This window comes from Gallus gallus, chromosome 25 (assembly GCF_016699485.2).
Source record: "Gallus gallus isolate bGalGal1 chromosome 25, bGalGal1.mat.broiler.GRCg7b, whole genome shotgun sequence".
NCBI classification, from domain to species: Eukaryota; Metazoa; Chordata; class Aves; order Galliformes; family Phasianidae; genus Gallus; species Gallus gallus.
This window is the reverse complement of record NC_052556.1, coordinates 1746324-1761147: the sequence shown is the minus strand read 5'-3', so window position 1 is coordinate 1761147 and position 14824 is coordinate 1746324. Positions and strand designations below refer to the sequence as shown.

The following is a 14824-nucleotide window of genomic DNA, read 5'->3' as shown; positions in this document are numbered from 1 at the left end:
CCCCGCGGCTCCATTCACAAGCTCTGGACTCCCTCCAGCGGTCGCCGCTACCCCGGCGCATGCGCATAGCGGCGCACCCGTTCGTCCCTCCCTCCCTCCCCACAACTATTAGCGATTGGCCGCTTAAAATCCGCCGCCGCAGATTGAAGGCTGGCCAAACCAACGGCCCGCAGCGGGCTCTCACCATTGGCCAGCCTGGCGGGGAGCCGCAGCCAATGGGCGCGCGGCTTGCTGCAAGGTGCCGGAGCGCAGCCCGGAGGGGTCCGAGCGGCGGCGGCGGTCATTGTTTGGCGCGGCGGAGCCATGAGGTGCGGCGCTTCGGGATGCCGGGCCGGGCCGGGCGCGCCGCCGCCGCTCATTAACCTTCTCCTCTCTCTTCCGCAGGGGCGACCGAGGCAGAGGCCGTGGCGGACGCTTTGGTTCCAGGGGAGGCCCTGGCAGTGGGCGAGTCCCGCTTCTGCTCCGGGGGGTCCCAGCGCAGGCCTAGGGGTGGGGGTGGGGGGCTGCAGGGCCGGGCTGCGGAGTAGCGCAGGGCCGCGGGGGGCCGCGGAGGCCGCTCCCGTTCCCGTAGGGCCTTTCCTGCTCGGGGGCGGCGGGGCCGAGCGCGGCGCGGCGGGGAATGAAGCGCTCTTTTCTCTCCCCTTTAGGTTCCGGCCCTTTGTGCCGCACATCCCCTTTGATTTCTATGTCGTGAGTAAACCGCGTCCCACCGAGCCGTTCGCAGGCGGGGTTCTCTCGTTCTCTGGGCCGCTCTGAGCTCCGGTAGAGCGGCGGGACAGCCCTGAGCGGGGCTCAGTACCGAACCGGACGCGGTGCGTTTGGGCGCGGGGTGCAGCCGGGCGATGCGCTCAGCACCGCCATTGGGCCGGGGGCGATTCCCGCTCCGTCCCCCCTTCGCCTTTCGTGCAGAACGAGTTTTCCCCACTGCCCGTTGTCAGCGCCGGGGCTGTGAATTACTGTCATAGCGACCGAAACGCTCCGGCGTCTGCAAACAAAGCGAGCAGAGCTCGTTATTCTGTTTGGCAGTTAACGAACAGCCATTGATGGGGGCAGATCCGCTCCGCGTGGTGCTGTTTGGTGCTGTTCGATCCTTCGGCACTGAATGAGCCCAGGGGAATTGAGGTGGTGGTCGGCGGCTGCTGTGCTGCTCCTGCACTGAGCGCACTGCAGGGCAGGCAGCTCTCCGTGCTCCTTTGGCCTAACAGGAAAGCAAAACGTCAAAAGCAACAAACTGAGCAGCACGATGGGGAGCTGCAAAAGGAACCAATGCTGGGCGGAAAAAGAAACGGAGCCAAAAGTGTGCGTTGTGTCAGTTCTGCCATCTGATCCCGTTGCAGTGCGAGATGGCCTTCCCTCGGGTGAAGCCCGCAGCTGATGAGAGCGCCTTCAGTGAGGCCCTGCTGAAAAGGAACCAGGATTTGGCACCCACCGCTGCAGAACAGGTGGCGTGCAGGGGGTTCTGCTCAGCTCTCTGAGCTGAATGCTGCTGCTGCTGCACGAGAGGCTGTGGGAAGACTGACCGATGCCGCTCCCCCGCCTGTGATTCCTTTCCAGGCTTCCATTCTTTCTCTGGTGACCAAAATAAACAACGTGATCGATAACCTCATCGTAGCACCGGGGACTTTTGAAGTGGTGAGTCGCACCAGTTCATCTGACAGCATGCCCCCCTCCTAGGACAAGGGGGGATGGTTTTAAACTGAGACAGGGGAGGTTCAGGTTGGATACGAGGAGGAATTTTGTCCCCCAGAGGTGGTGACGCACTGAACAGGTTGCCCAAGGAGGGGTGGATGCCCCATCCCTGCAGGCATTCCAGGCCAGGCTGGATGTGGCTCTGGGCAGCCTGGGCTGCTGGTTGGCGACCCTGCACACAGCAGGGGGTTGGAGCTGATGGGCATTGTGGTCCTTTGCAACCCAGGCCATGCTATGAGTCAATGATTCTATGGGTCCTAATGGCGCCCTATGGGTCCTAATGGCGCCCTATGGGTCCTAATGGCGCCCTATGGGTCCTAATGGCGCCCTATGGGTCCTAATGGCGCCCTATGGGTCCTAATGGCGCCCTATGGGTTCTCTGGGCAGCCTGGGCTGCTGGTTGGCGACCCTGCACACAGCATGGGGTTGGAGCTGATGGTCATTGTGGTCCTTTGTAACCCAGGCCATGCTATAAGTCAGTGATTGTACGGGTCCTAATGGCGCCCTGCGGGTCCTTATGGTGCCCTATGGGTTCTCTGGGCAGCCTGGGCTGCTGGTTGGCGACCCTGCACACAGCAGGGGGTTGGAACTGATGGTCATTGTGCTCCTTTTCAACCCAGGCCATTAGCTATGATTCTGTGCTCTGCGAGGAGATGTTTGAGGGGATGCTGCTCCTCGCTGCCAACCCTCTCCCGCAGCACCCCGCCCTGCTTTCAACCACTCACAGCTTCGTTTTGCTCATCCTTCCTTTCCTTTTTCCATCAGCAAATCGAGGAGGTTCGCCAGGTCGGCTCCTACAAGAAGGGCACCATGACGACGGGGCACAACGTGGCCGATCTGGTCGTCATCCTGAAAATCTTACCCACCTGTGAGTACTGTCAGCTCCTGGGCTGCTGTTGGGAGCGCAGCACCCGGCCCTCTCCTGACTTCTACTGCTCCCCAGTGGAAGCTGTGGCAGCCCTGGGAAACAAAGTAGTGGAAAGCCTGAGAGCGCAGGACCCCAGCGAAGGTACGCAGCTCCTGGCGTGGCACAGAGCCCAGGCACAGAGCTGAGGACGTTGCTGTGCGCTGGGAAGGTTTTCCAGCCTCTTTAAGGACCTTTGTTCTCTCTCCAGTCCTCACCATGCTGACCAATGAGACCGGCTTTGAGATCAGCTCAGCTGACGCGACGGTGAAGATCCTCATCACCACAGTGCCGCCCAACCTGCGCAAGTTGGACCCTGAGCTGCACTGTGAGGGCTCTGCCGGCTCTGCCCCACGTCTGCCTGCCCGGCCTGCATCTGCTCTGCTTATAAAACGGGCCTTTCTGCTGCTTCTTTCAGTGGACATCAAAGTGCTGCAGAGCGCCCTGGCTGCCATCAGACACGCTCGTTGGTTTGAAGAGAACGCTTCTCAGTCCACGTGAGTTTGGCCTCGTGCACGAGCTGTGGTTCATTGACCCCAAAATCATCTTTATGGAGGGTGGGGGGAGAGCGAGCTCCCATTCCCCCCGCAGGAACATGCAGGATGTGTTATGGACTCTCCCCCCACCATCTCCTCCAGGGTGAAGGTTTTAATCCGGCTGCTGAAGGACCTGAGGATTCGGTTCCCCGGCTTCGAGCCCCTCACCCCCTGGATTCTGGATTTGCTGGTGAGTGCGTGAGGATGAATGCTGACGTTGTGTCAGATGTGCTGCAGTTCGGGTTGTTTCCCACACCCGAATGCCAACACAGCTCCCTGTAGCCCCCGCAGCGGGATTTGGGATGCCTGTGCTTCACTCTTCTCTCCGTGTCCTCTTCCCATCTCCTCAGGGGCACTACGCTGTGATGAACAACCCCACCAGGCAGCCCCTGGCTCTCAACATCGCCTACAGGTCTGTGTCCATTTGCTTCTCGTGTATCAATTCCCATTCCCCCCTCAGTTTTGAACACACCAAATAAAAACAGCGCTATCTCAGAGCTTTGCAGACCTGAGGCCAAGCAGCTCCTAGGCTGTACTCACAGTGCCTGACTGCTTCCCCAGAGCATCAGAAGCCGACTTGTGCCTCGGTGCCTCCTGTTGTGCAGACTTGCTGGCGGCATTGCTGCGCTGGGAATGGTTTTGTTCCTAACGTGAAAGGTGTCATCCTGCAGGCGCTGCCTTCAGATCCTGGCTGCGGGGCTCTTCCTGCCCGGATCCGTTGGTATCACCGATCCCTGCGAGAGTGGGAACTTCAGGGTCCACACGGTCATGACTTTGGAGCAGCAGGTGAGCCACCTCCTCTGCAGAGGGGGAAGGGACTCAGAGCCATCCCTGCGGTGACTCCATCCTCGTGCTGTAGGACATGGTTTGCTACACAGCGCAGACGCTCGTCCGGATCCTCTCTCACGGAGGCTACAGGAAGATCCTGGGCCAGGAGGGCGATGCCAGCTGTAAGCAGGCCTCGGGGTGGGAACGGTTCCTCCAAGCAGCTCGTTAGGAGGCAGAGCAGCAGCTGTGCAGCAGCACGGGGTGGGGGGAAGCCCGTGGGCTCTGCTGGGAAGCAGATGGTTGCTCGCAGGGGTGGCCTCCAGCTGGTGGCAGCTGATCAGCTGCAGGCAGGCGTTGGTGGCTGTGCCTCGCGTCGTGCTTCCCCCTGCTGGCACATCCCGGGAATGGGGTTTGGCTGTGGGGCTGGGAGCCGCCGTGCTCAGCGCCCCTTCCTGCAGATCTGGCTTCTGAGATGTCCACGTGGGATGGTGTGATAGTGACGCCTTCAGAGAAAGCTTACGAGAAACCTCCAGAGAAGAAAGAAGGAGAAGAGGAGGAGGAGAACCAGGAAGAACCCGCTGCAGGCGAGGAGGAGGAAAGCATGGAGACCCAGGAGTGATTTGCCCAGGTAAAGCCTGTGTGGGGTGACCAGCAGCACCTGAGAGAAGGGAACGGGGAGGGGCTGGGCAGAGCTCTGCCTCCCACAGCCCCTGCTCTGCCCCTGCAGCACAGCTCAGCACCACCAGCTGCTGTTGGAAGAAGCACACGAAGAACTGAGCAGAGGAATGAACGCATCCCCAAAGACACCCAACCGATGCAATTCGTCCCTTGTATTTGTTTTTATAGGTTCACATTAAAGTATTCTCCCTTTTGAGTGAGTTCTATGTGTTTTGGGAGGGGGGGGAGGTGCACGCTACAGAAAGGGGTTAAAGCTGTGGTACCCGGAGGGGGGTCTTAACCTTGAAAAGCTCCACCTGGGGGTGATTAATACCCCCCACGTTTGCACTGGCAGCCACTGCCTGGCTCTGCTTCCACTGAGGCACACCCTGTAAGGCTGTGTCTGACACACACTGCCTCACCAGTCCAGAAGCAACACACAGTCCCTTTTATTACAGTGCCTACAAACCTCAAAACACAACAGAGCCCCCCAGTTCCTTATGCTGCAGCTGATGCGCCGCACGCTGCAGTGCAGGGCTCCTCAACCCTCCTGTGCTGCCAACACGGGGCTCCCAGGGTTGCACCTCCCCAACTCAGAGCTTCTCCTGCTCCATCCCAGCTCCCGGGGGCGGTTGTGGGTCCGGTTGGGTGCTGCAGTGGGGCTCACTTGCTGGGCAGACCCTGGGGGTATCCGCCTGCTGCCTCCAGCATAGCCCTCCTACGCATCGTCTCCTTGGCCACGCTGTGGTTCAGCCGCCGCAGCCGCTCCTGCAGGGGGAGAACAACAGCTGTGAGCACACAGGGATGGGAATTCCCCCCCCCTCAACACACAGTGGAACCCCAAACTCTGACCTGGGCGTTCTGCAGGATGTTATTGACCAGCACCACCCTGCGCCGGGCGTTCAGCAGCTTCTTCACGTAGGGGTCGAGGTCGAGCGCCACTTTCTGGTCCTCATTGATGCGGCACAGCTCTGGGGGACAGCGGGGAGTGGGCACGGCGCACTGCAGCCCCCAGGGGAGGGAGGGGGCGATCCCCCCCAGCACAGAGCCGACCCCCACCCCTCACCTGTAGCCAGGCTGTCGATGTGCTCCCGCAGCTCCACTTGGCTCTCCCTGCAGACAGCGCCGAGTCGGTGACAAAGACCCGCAGCCTCCGCGCACCCCCCATGCGATCCCCGTTGCCTCCCGTGAGAGCCCCTCCCCACTAAGCGACCCCAACCGCCGTCCCCTCCAAGCGGGTACAGCCGCCCCTCCCCCCCTCAGCTCTCCCGCACAGCCCTGCCGGCCAAACCGCAGCGCTCCCGGCCCCGCAGGCCCCGCAGGCCCCGCAGGCCCCGCAGGCCCCGCAGGCCCCGCAGGCCCCGCAGGCCCCGCAGGCCCCGCAGGCCCCGCAGGCCCCGCAGGCCCCGCAGGCCCCGCAGGCCCCGCACCTGACCGCATGCACGTGTCCGTCCAGCTGCCGCACGGCGGGCCGCAGGAACTGCAGCAGCCCCTCAGCGAACAGCTCCCGCGCCGCCGGCCCGCCGCTCCCCGCCGCCATCTTGGCGCCGCCGCAGCGCGTGACCACCGGAAGTGACAGCCCACCAGGCAAAAGAGTCGGGGGCACTTCCGGTCCGCGCGCGGGGGCCGCTGGGAGATGAAGTCCGCCTAAAATCAGCCGCAACTTCGCTTTTTTGGTAATTTTTTTAATAAACTTTTTTTTTTTTTACTTCACTTTTTCTACTTCACTTTTTTAATTTTTTGACTTCGTTTTTAAAGTTTTTTTTTCCTTTTATTTTTTAAACTTTTTAACCTCATTTTTTTCACTTCCTTTCTGTACTTTTCATTTTTGTACTTTATCTTTACTTTTTTTTAAACGTTATTATTTTATTACATCAACCAATTTTTTCCTCCCCCCCCCCTTTTTAAATTTTCCCTTTATTTTCTCCTTATTTTTCCCACTTTTTTCCTTTATTTTCCCTTTTTCCCCTTTTTCCCTTTATTTCTCCCCTTTATTTTCTTCCTCGTTTTTTACTTTCTCCTTTCTTTTATTTTCCTCGCTTTCATTTCCCTTCATTTTTTTCTTTCCACTTTCTCCTTTTTTTCCCCATTTTTCTCCTTTATTTTTTTTCCACCCCCCCCACTTTTTCTTCGTTCCCCCCCACTTTTTTTTTCACATTCCCCCCCACTTCTTTCCCCACCCCACCCCCTTTTCTTCCACCCCTTTTCCCTTTTGCTCCCCCATCCGCAGCGCATTCAGCGCAGCGCTCCGGGCTCAGCGGCCGGCATGGCGTGCAGGACCTCATCCAGCAGCTGCAGCGCGCGGTGCAGATGCACCTCGATCCAACACGGCGTGTGTTTGATGCTCTGCCGCGGGTAGTCCGGCCCCCACCCCTTCACGAAGCTCAGCCGGAGGATGCACAGCCGCCGCAGATCATCCACGCCGATCCCGGCCGCCGCCGACAGCCCTGACCGACGGACGCGGCCGTCAATTGGGGTCCGCACGGTGCCCTCCCCCCGCCCCCCCCAACACCTTCCCAGCCCTCCAACCCCCCCGCGCTCACCCACGGCCGGAGCGATGCCGCCCACCGCGCCGGGTCCCGGGATGTTTCCGGCCACGGCGGCCGCCTGGGCGGCAGCAGCAGCGTGGGCTGTGGCTGCTTGCTGCTGCATCTGCCGGTGGCACTGCCGCAGGTCAAACACCTGGGGGGGGGTAGGGGGGGGTGGGGCAACGCGGGGGGACACCTTCAGCCTCCTCCCCCCCCGCAGCCCCTTTGGACGCTCCGCCTGCGATCCCCTTCAGCGCAGGTTCGGGGTCCCCCCCACCCCTCGGTGTGGGTCGGGGGGATGGGGGGGCGCTCGGCCCCCCTCCATCCCTGGGCTCACAGAACGGGTTGGGTCGGAGGGGACCCCCGGGACGGTGGGGCTCCAAACCCCCCCCCCCCCCCCCCACTGCATGGAGAGCCGCCCACCTCCCCATTTACCACCAACCCGGGCTGCCCAACCCCAACTCCAACACCCCCAGGGACGGACGGACCGTTCCCCCTCATCCCGCTGTTATCCCCCCTTCCCAACAGCTGCCCCCCACCTCCCATCGTCCCTTGGAGGAGTGCACCCTTTGCATGCGACCCCCTCCCCTCATCCCATCGCCCCCCATCCCCACTGCTTGCAACGCAACCACTGCATCCCCCCACCCCGGGACCACCCCCCTCCCCTCCTATTTGGGTTCTATGTGGGGGGGTCCCCCCCCCCCTCCCTCCGTTCCCCACCTTAATGTGAGCTCCGGGGTAGATTTTGTGCACGGCGTCGCCGGGGGCTCTGCCGGCCTCACGGTCCAGGTAATAACTCTGCACGAACACTGCGTGGTCGCTCAGACACCGCATCCACACATCGCCCTCCCCCCGGCACTCCAACTGCACGCCCTTCCCGATGTGCAGCCTAACCCAGGGAGAACGTCAGCCCCCAAACACCCCCCCCCCCCCCCCCCCCATTCCGACCCCATTCCTCCCCCCCCCCCCCCCCAGCTCTGCCCCACGGGTCTCCCATTCGCCCCCCGTATCCCCCTCCTGCCCCACCAACCCCACACATCCCCCTCCTAACCCTCTGTACTCCAATCCTCCCTACCCCATCCATCCCATATTTGCCCCTCTACCCCTCTTCCACCCCATTTACCCCCCTCTTCCCCCCTTTATCCCCCTTCTGCCCCACACATCACCCTGTATACCCCACCCACCCCATATTTGCCCCCTATACCCCTCTTCCACCCCATTTACCCCCCTCTTCCCCCCTTTATTTGCCCCTATACCCCTCTTCTACCCCATTTTCCCCCCACTTACCCCCTTCAGTTGCCCCTCTACCCCTCTTCCACACCATTTACCCCCCTTTCCCCCCTTTATTTGCCCCTCTACCCCTCTTCCACCCCATTTACCCCCCCTTCCCCCCTTTATCCCCCTTCTGCCCCACACATCACCCTGCATACCCCATCCATCCCATTTACCCCCCACTTACCCCCTTTATTTGCCCCTACACCCCTCTCCCACCCCATTCACCCCCCTATTATCCCTATTCTGCCCCACACATCACCCTTATCCACCCCACCCACCCCCTACAACCCCACCCACCCCACGCCTCCATTTACCCCCCACCCCCCATCACACACCCCCTCAACTCCCCCCCCAAATCCCCCCCACCCCACACCTCCATTTACCCCCACCCCCCATCACACACCCTCTCAATTCCCCCCCCAAATCACCCCCACCCCACACCTCCATTTACCCCCACCCTCCATCACACACCCCCTCGACTCCCCCCCCAAATCACCCCCACCCCACACCTCCATTTACCCCCACCCCCCATCACACACCCCCTCAACTCCCCCCCCAAATCCCCCCCACCCCACACCTCCATTTACCCCCACCCCCCATCACACACCCTCTCAATTCCCCCCCCAAATCACCCCCACCCCACACCTCCATTTACCCCCACCCTCCATCACACACCCCCTCAACTCCCCCCCAAATCACCCCCACCCCACACCTCCATTTACCCCCACCCCCCATCACACACCCCCTCAATTCCCCCCCCAAATCACCCCCACCCCACACCTCCATTTACCCCCACCCCCCATCACACACCCCCTCAATTCCCCCCCCAAATCACCCCCACCCCACACCTCCATTTACCCCCACCCTCCATCACACACCCCCTCAACTCCCCCCCCAAATCACCCCCACCCCATGCATCCCTCTCTACCCCTCTTCCCTCCTTTATCCCCCTTCTGCCCCACATATCACCCTGCATACCCCACCCACCCTGTATTTGCCCCTATACCCCTCTCCCACCCCATTCACCCCCCTATTATCCCTATTCTGCCCCACACATCACCCTTATCCACCCCACCCACCCCCTACAACCCCACCCACCCCACGCCTCCATTTACCCCCACCCCCCATCACACACCCCCTCAATTCCCCCCCCAAATCACCCCCACCCCCCATCACACACCCTCTCAATTCCCCCCCCAAATCACCCCCACCCCACACCTCCATTTACCCCCACCCCCCATCACACACCCCATCAACTCCCCCCCCAAATCACCCCCACCCCCCATCACACACCCCCTCAACTCCCCCCCCAAATCACCCCCACCCCATGCATCCCCCCCATCCCCCCTCCCCCCATCGCCCCCCACCCCACCGGGCCCTCTCGCTGGCGTCGGTGCGGTGTACGTTGGAGAGCTGCCCCAGGCAGAAGCGGTCCCCCCCCGAGGGGTCCACATAACCATCCACGACCACCAGCGGGCAGCTGGAGGGCACCTTGAAGATCTCCCCCACCTGCACGTCCATCTCGAAGTAGGCGATGGAGCACCAGAATTCCGGCCCTGGATGGGGGGGGGGGGATTTTGGGGGGTGGGAGGGGAGATTTGGGGAAGGGGAGGGGGGGGGGTCAGGGTGTGTATGGCATTGGGGTGGGCATTGGGATGCACGTTGGGGTGCTTACCGGGGTGGGTGGATATGGGTTGCTGGTATGGTGTGGAGCTGTGGTGTGGAGGCCCTGGGAATTTGGGGGGGGGGGGGTTAATATGAGGTGAGTGGTGTGAAGCTGTGCCCCCCCCCCCCCCGCCCTCCTCACCCCAATTCCCACCGCCCCTTCCTGCAGACTTACAGTAATGGTTGGGGTGGTGCAGGGGGGGCTGTGAGTGGCTCCGGCCGCTGGGCTGGGGGGGGGGCTGCGACCCCCCCAGGTTGGCTGCGTAGATGGCCGCGCCGCCGCCACTCCAGTTTGGTGAACCTGCGGGGGAGAGACGGCGGCCGGGGGGGGGTGTTTGAGCGTGAGACCCCCCCCCAAAGGCTGGGGGGTGTGAGGTGGGGGGGGCAGCCCCATACTCACTGTGGTAGGGCGGCTTGGGGGGCGCCGGGAAGCCGTTCTGTGGGGGGGGCTGTGCCGGTGCGGCCGCTGGAGGTGTGGGGCAGGAGATGTGCAGCAGCCCCTCGCTGTGGGGCAGTGGGAGCAGGGAGCCGCCGGGGGCCGCTGCGGGTTGAGGATGGGGTGGGGGGTGGGGGGGGGGGCGCTCAGCAAGGCGTCACAGACCCCTCCTCAGGGATGGGAGCATTGGGGGGGGGGGGTCGTGCGGTTCTCACCTGGGGGTGAAGTGGGCAGCGTGGGGTAAAGGCTCCCGGGGACGTGGGGGGACTCAGGGAGCTGCGGGGGGGGCAGCGGCGGGCGGTAGGGTTCGGTGGGGGGGCACGGCGCCCGCTTGGCCCCGTGTGGCACCTCCATCTGCACACAGTCATGGACAAACTCCTCCTTCACCAGGCGGGTGGGGGGCACTGGGCGGGGGGGACACCGGAGACCATTGGGGGGCACGGGGACCCGCTGCGGGGCTCGGGGGGGGCACAGCGGGGGGGGCCGTCGGCTCCGATACGTTCCGGCGCCCGGGTCTCACCTGTGGTGGGGATGCTCAGACCTGGTGGGGTGAGATGGGGGGGTTACGGGGGGGGGGTTATGGGGGGGGGGCTGTGTGTGTGGGGGGGTGGGAGGGGGGGGCTCACCGATGGCCGGGGCCACCACGCGCTCGTAGTGGTAGGGGTTGACGCAGACGCTGTCGTATTTGAGGTCGAAGGCGAACTGGCAGAACTTGGAGTGCTTCAGTTCGTTTTTGTGCAGGTCGGGCCAGCGCCAGAGCCGGGCGTAGATGACGTGGGGGAACCCCTTCCTGCCGGCCACCTTGGGGGGGGGGGGGGGGGGGGGGGGGGGGGGGGGGCCACACGCACAAAGTGGGGTGACGGTGTGGGGGGATGCAGCACCACCCCAAGGATGGTGCTGCCAACGCATGCGTCCCCACGCTGGACCCCCCCCCCCCCTGGACCCCCCCCAGCGTCCATGCAGTTCGGGGCTGGCGCCAGGCTGGGACCCCGGGGGCTCCCCCTGCGCCTCCCCGGAGCCGCGCTCGTTGCAGACATAACAACCACCCCCCCCCCCCCCGCACACACACACACCCCCCTCACAGCCCCCCCCCCCTCGGCTGCAGGCTGCCAGACAGTGACTCATCCGGCAAAGGGGGGCTGCGCTGCCGGGGGATGCCGGCGCGGGGCTGCAGGCAGAGGGCAATGCAGACCCCCGTGCTGCGATGCTGAGGGGGCTGCGCTGCCTTCCCCTCCTCCCCCCCCCCCAACTCAAGTCGTGGTTGGGGGCTGTGAGTGCTGAAGTCAGCGCAGCGCTGTGCCCGGAGCCACAGATAGGAGGCAGTGGGGTCCCCATTGATGTGGGGGGGGGGGGGGGGGCGTCTGCTGGGTCTCCCCCTGCCCCCCATTAGGTGGGATCGCCCAGCTTGGGGAGGGCTCTGGGGGGCGTCGGGGGGCTGCAGGTCTCCTCATTTTGGGGATGGCTTGCCTGGGGATACCGAGGTCCCCAGAAGTTGGGGACTTCTGCTGGGTTATGGGATACTGTGAGGTCCCCCCAGACTGGGGGCTGGCTTATGGGGGCGGGGGGGGGGGGGGGTGATGGGACAGCAAGACACGCAGATCGCCAAAGCTCTGCGAGGGCTGCGGTGCCCGGGGGGGGCTACGGGGTCCCGCAGTGCTCGGGTTCCCCCACTTTGGGGATGGTTCAAAGGGCACAGGGACACCCAACCCCCCCCAGCCCAGCCCTGCGAGGCGAGTGGGGGTCCGGGGGGTCACCCGGGTCTGCTCAGCCTGACGGGGCGCGCAGGGACGGGGAGAGGGGTAGGAGGGCTGCTGGGGGTGGGGGTTTACCTGGAGCCGCCCGTCCAAGGTGCGCTGGATGGTGACGCACTTGCTGGGGTGGGCGCCGTTGGTGGTGATGGCGGCGATGAGCGAATCGAGCTCGTCCTTCTTCTCCTTCAGCTTCTTGACCAGGCTCTCGATGGCCCTCTTGGCGAAGCTCTCGTTCTCCCCGCCCTGCCGGTGGCACATCAGGCTGTGCACGATGCTCAGGCAGGCGTCGCTGCTGCTGGGCGCGCCCAGGGACATGGCGCTGCTCCCCTGCAAGGCACGGCACGGCACGGCCCTGCCCGTCACCCCGCTGCAGGGGACCCTCCGGCCCCCCTCCCCACGCCCGCACGGCCGGCGCCGCGCGGGGCCGAGCTCAGCATCGTGCACGGAGCCGCCGCCCGAGCGGGGCCGGAGGCGGCCGGGGGGGGACGCGGACCCCGTTTGGCACCGGCGACGCGGCGGCCCCCTGGGACGGCGCACGGCGAGGACGTGGCACAGAGCCATGCGTCACCTCGAGGCGGCCCGGCCGCGTGGCTCCCCCGGCTCAGGGTGGGAAGAGAAGAGAAGAGAAGAGGCGCGGGGGGCGACGGCGGCGACGCGTGGGACGCTGCGGGTGCCCCCCAGGCCGAGCGCGGAGCAGCCCGCGGGTGGGCACGGCCGGGGGCCGCGCGGTGCCGGCGATGGGAGCGCGGCCGTCTGAGCGCTCACCCCGGGGTGCCGGCCGTGCCGGTCGCCGCTCGGCCCCGTCTCCAGCGCAGGGCCCAGACTAAACAGAGCCCGGGCTGCTGGCGCCGTTCCTTAACCCCTGACTGCCTGCTGTGTCGGCACGCTCACGCCGAGAGCCGATCGCACACGCGTGCGTACGGAGCCCCCCCGGCGCCCTTCCTCCCCCTGCCCGGGGTGGCTGTGAGCGCTTCGGGGTTTGGGAAAATCCTTGGGCGGACCGCAGACACAACAAAACCTTCGCCCCGCTCCGTGCACTGACCTGCGGCCGTCTGTCCGTCTGTCCGTCCGTCCGTCCGTCCTGCCAGCGCTGCGTTGTTGGCTCAGCCCCCGGTGTGGGCGCAATGCCACGACCCCCCCCATCCCCCCCCCCCAGCCTTCCCCACCCCCCCGTGTTGGAGTGACGCTGCTGGCCGGGCTCCTCGCTCCCAGGGAGATGTGGAGTGGGGGGGTCTGAAAGGGGGGGGGGGGGATGCTGGAGGGGTCCCTGAGGTTGGGGTGCAGCTCTGAGCCCTCTCCAAGTCCTCTCCCTGTGGGGCTCGGCGCTTGCTGCGCCCCACGAGCCAGGAGGGGTGCTGGGGGCAGAGGAGGGGTGGGAGCTGCGATGGCCCACAGCCATGGGGTGTCCCAAAGAGGGGCACAGCGCTGTCCCCATAGCAATAGATGTCTCAGAATGGGGCACAGCGCTGTCCCCATAGCAATGGGGTGTCCCAGAATAGGGCACAGCAACATCCCCATATCAACAGGGTGTCCTGGAATGGGACACAGCACTGTCCCCATAGCAATGGGGTGTCCCAGAGTGGGGCACAGCACTGTCCCCAAAGCAATAGGTGTCCCAGAATGGGGCACAGCACTGTCCCCATAGCAATGGGGTGTCCTGGAATGGGGCACAGCACCGTCCCCATAGCACCGTCCTCCCAGCACTGACCCCACAGCAATGGGGTGTCCTGGAGAAGGGCACAGCACTGTCCCCGAAAGCAATGGGGTATCCCCATAGCAATGGGGTGTCCCAGAGTGTGGGGCACAGCACTGTCCCCAAAGCAATGGGGAATCCCATAGCAATAGGGTCTGCCAGAGAAGGGCACAGCAAAGTCCCCATAGCAATAGGGTGTCCCAGAGTGGGGCACAGCACTGTCCCCAAAGCAATGGGGAATCCCATAGCAATGGGGTCTGCCAGAGAAGGGTACAGCACTGTCCCCAAAGCAATGGATGTCCCAGACTGGGGCACAGAACCATACCCATAGCACTGTCCCAACAGCACTGACCCCACAGCAATGGGGGGGTCCCGGAATGGGACACAGCACTGTCCCCATAGCATTGTCCCCATAGCAGTGCTCCAGAGTGGGGCACAGCACTGTCTCCAAAGCAATGGGGGGAGGGGGGTCCTAGAATAGGGCACAGCAATATCCCAAAAGCAATGGGGTATCCCCATAGCAATGGGATGCCCTGGAGTGGGACACAGCACTGTCCCCACAGCAATGGGGTATCCCAAAGTGGGACACAGCACTGTCCCCATAGCAATGGGGCATCCCAAAGTGGGACACAGCACTACCCCCACAGCAATGGGGTATCCCAAAGTGGGACACAGCACTGTCCCCACAGCAATGGGGTATCCCAAAGTGGGACACAGCTCTGCCCCCACAGCCATGGGGTGTCCCATTGCTTTGGGACCCGGCGGCTCCGCGCTGTGGCGGTGCTGACACACCGTGGCAGGGCGACAGACGGGCAGGGCGAGGCCCGCGGGGCCGCTGCGGGGCTCTGCTGGGGGGGCGTTGGGGACGCCGGGCGGTGCACTCACCTCCGCCGCACGCCGCGCTCAGCCCGGACCCCGCATC

The 14824-nt window shown here is 64.1% G+C and overlaps 3 protein-coding genes across 13 annotated transcripts; 1 reads left to right on the top strand and 2 right to left on the bottom strand.

Moving 5' to 3' along the window:
- Positions 1-250: 250 nt before the first annotated feature.
- On the top strand, positions 251-4771 carry ILF2 (interleukin enhancer binding factor 2). Of its 6 annotated transcripts, none has more exons than XM_040652586.2 (14): positions 251-308; positions 385-426; positions 648-690; positions 1338-1442; positions 1555-1632; positions 2455-2557; positions 2633-2698; positions 2805-2921; positions 3012-3090; positions 3232-3319; positions 3480-3541; positions 3801-3915; positions 3989-4079; positions 4356-4771. In XM_040652586.2, exons 1-14 carry the CDS (start codon positions 304-306, stop codon positions 4514-4516), a joined length of 1155 nt encoding a protein of 384 aa, XP_040508520.1. In that variant the 5' UTR covers positions 251-303; the 3' UTR covers positions 4517-4771. The 6 variants fall into 6 exon arrangements, with proteins under 6 accessions (XP_040508520.1, XP_015153969.3, XP_040508519.1 ...); XM_015298483.4 differs by lacking the exon at positions 648-690 and having other exon boundaries at positions 385-444; positions 4356-4525; positions 4625-4771; XM_040652585.2 differs by having other exon boundaries at positions 385-444.
- Positions 4713-6115, bottom strand: SNAPIN (SNAP associated protein). The gene is made up of 4 exons (XM_003642627.5): positions 5985-6115; positions 5621-5667; positions 5407-5525; positions 4713-5322 (listed from the first exon to the last, which is right to left on the bottom strand). Exons 1-4 carry the CDS (start codon positions 6092-6094, stop codon positions 5218-5220), a joined length of 381 nt encoding a protein of 126 aa, XP_003642675.1. The 5' UTR covers positions 6095-6115; the 3' UTR covers positions 4713-5217.
- A 478-nt stretch (positions 6116-6593) lies between these two features.
- SMAD4 (SMAD family member 4) lies at positions 6594-14819 on the bottom strand. Of its 6 annotated transcripts, none has more exons than XM_040652581.2 (12): positions 14788-14819; positions 12288-12536; positions 11085-11259; positions 10979-10999; positions 10674-10862; positions 10423-10563; positions 10198-10323; positions 10033-10086; positions 9730-9913; positions 7803-7971; positions 7098-7236; positions 6745-7001 (listed from the first exon to the last, which is right to left on the bottom strand). In XM_040652581.2, the coding sequence occupies exons 2-12, from the start codon at positions 12522-12524 to the stop codon at positions 6790-6792; spliced, it is 1647 nt and encodes a 548-aa protein (XP_040508515.1). In that variant the 5' UTR covers positions 12525-12536; positions 14788-14819; the 3' UTR covers positions 6745-6789. The 6 variants fall into 6 exon arrangements, with proteins under 6 accessions (XP_040508512.1, XP_040508515.1, XP_040508516.1 ...); XM_040652582.2 differs by lacking the exon at positions 14788-14819 and adding an exon at positions 12778-13017; XM_040652580.2 differs by lacking the exon at positions 14788-14819 and adding an exon at positions 12975-13017.
- Between the last annotated feature and the right edge of the window lie 5 nt (positions 14820-14824).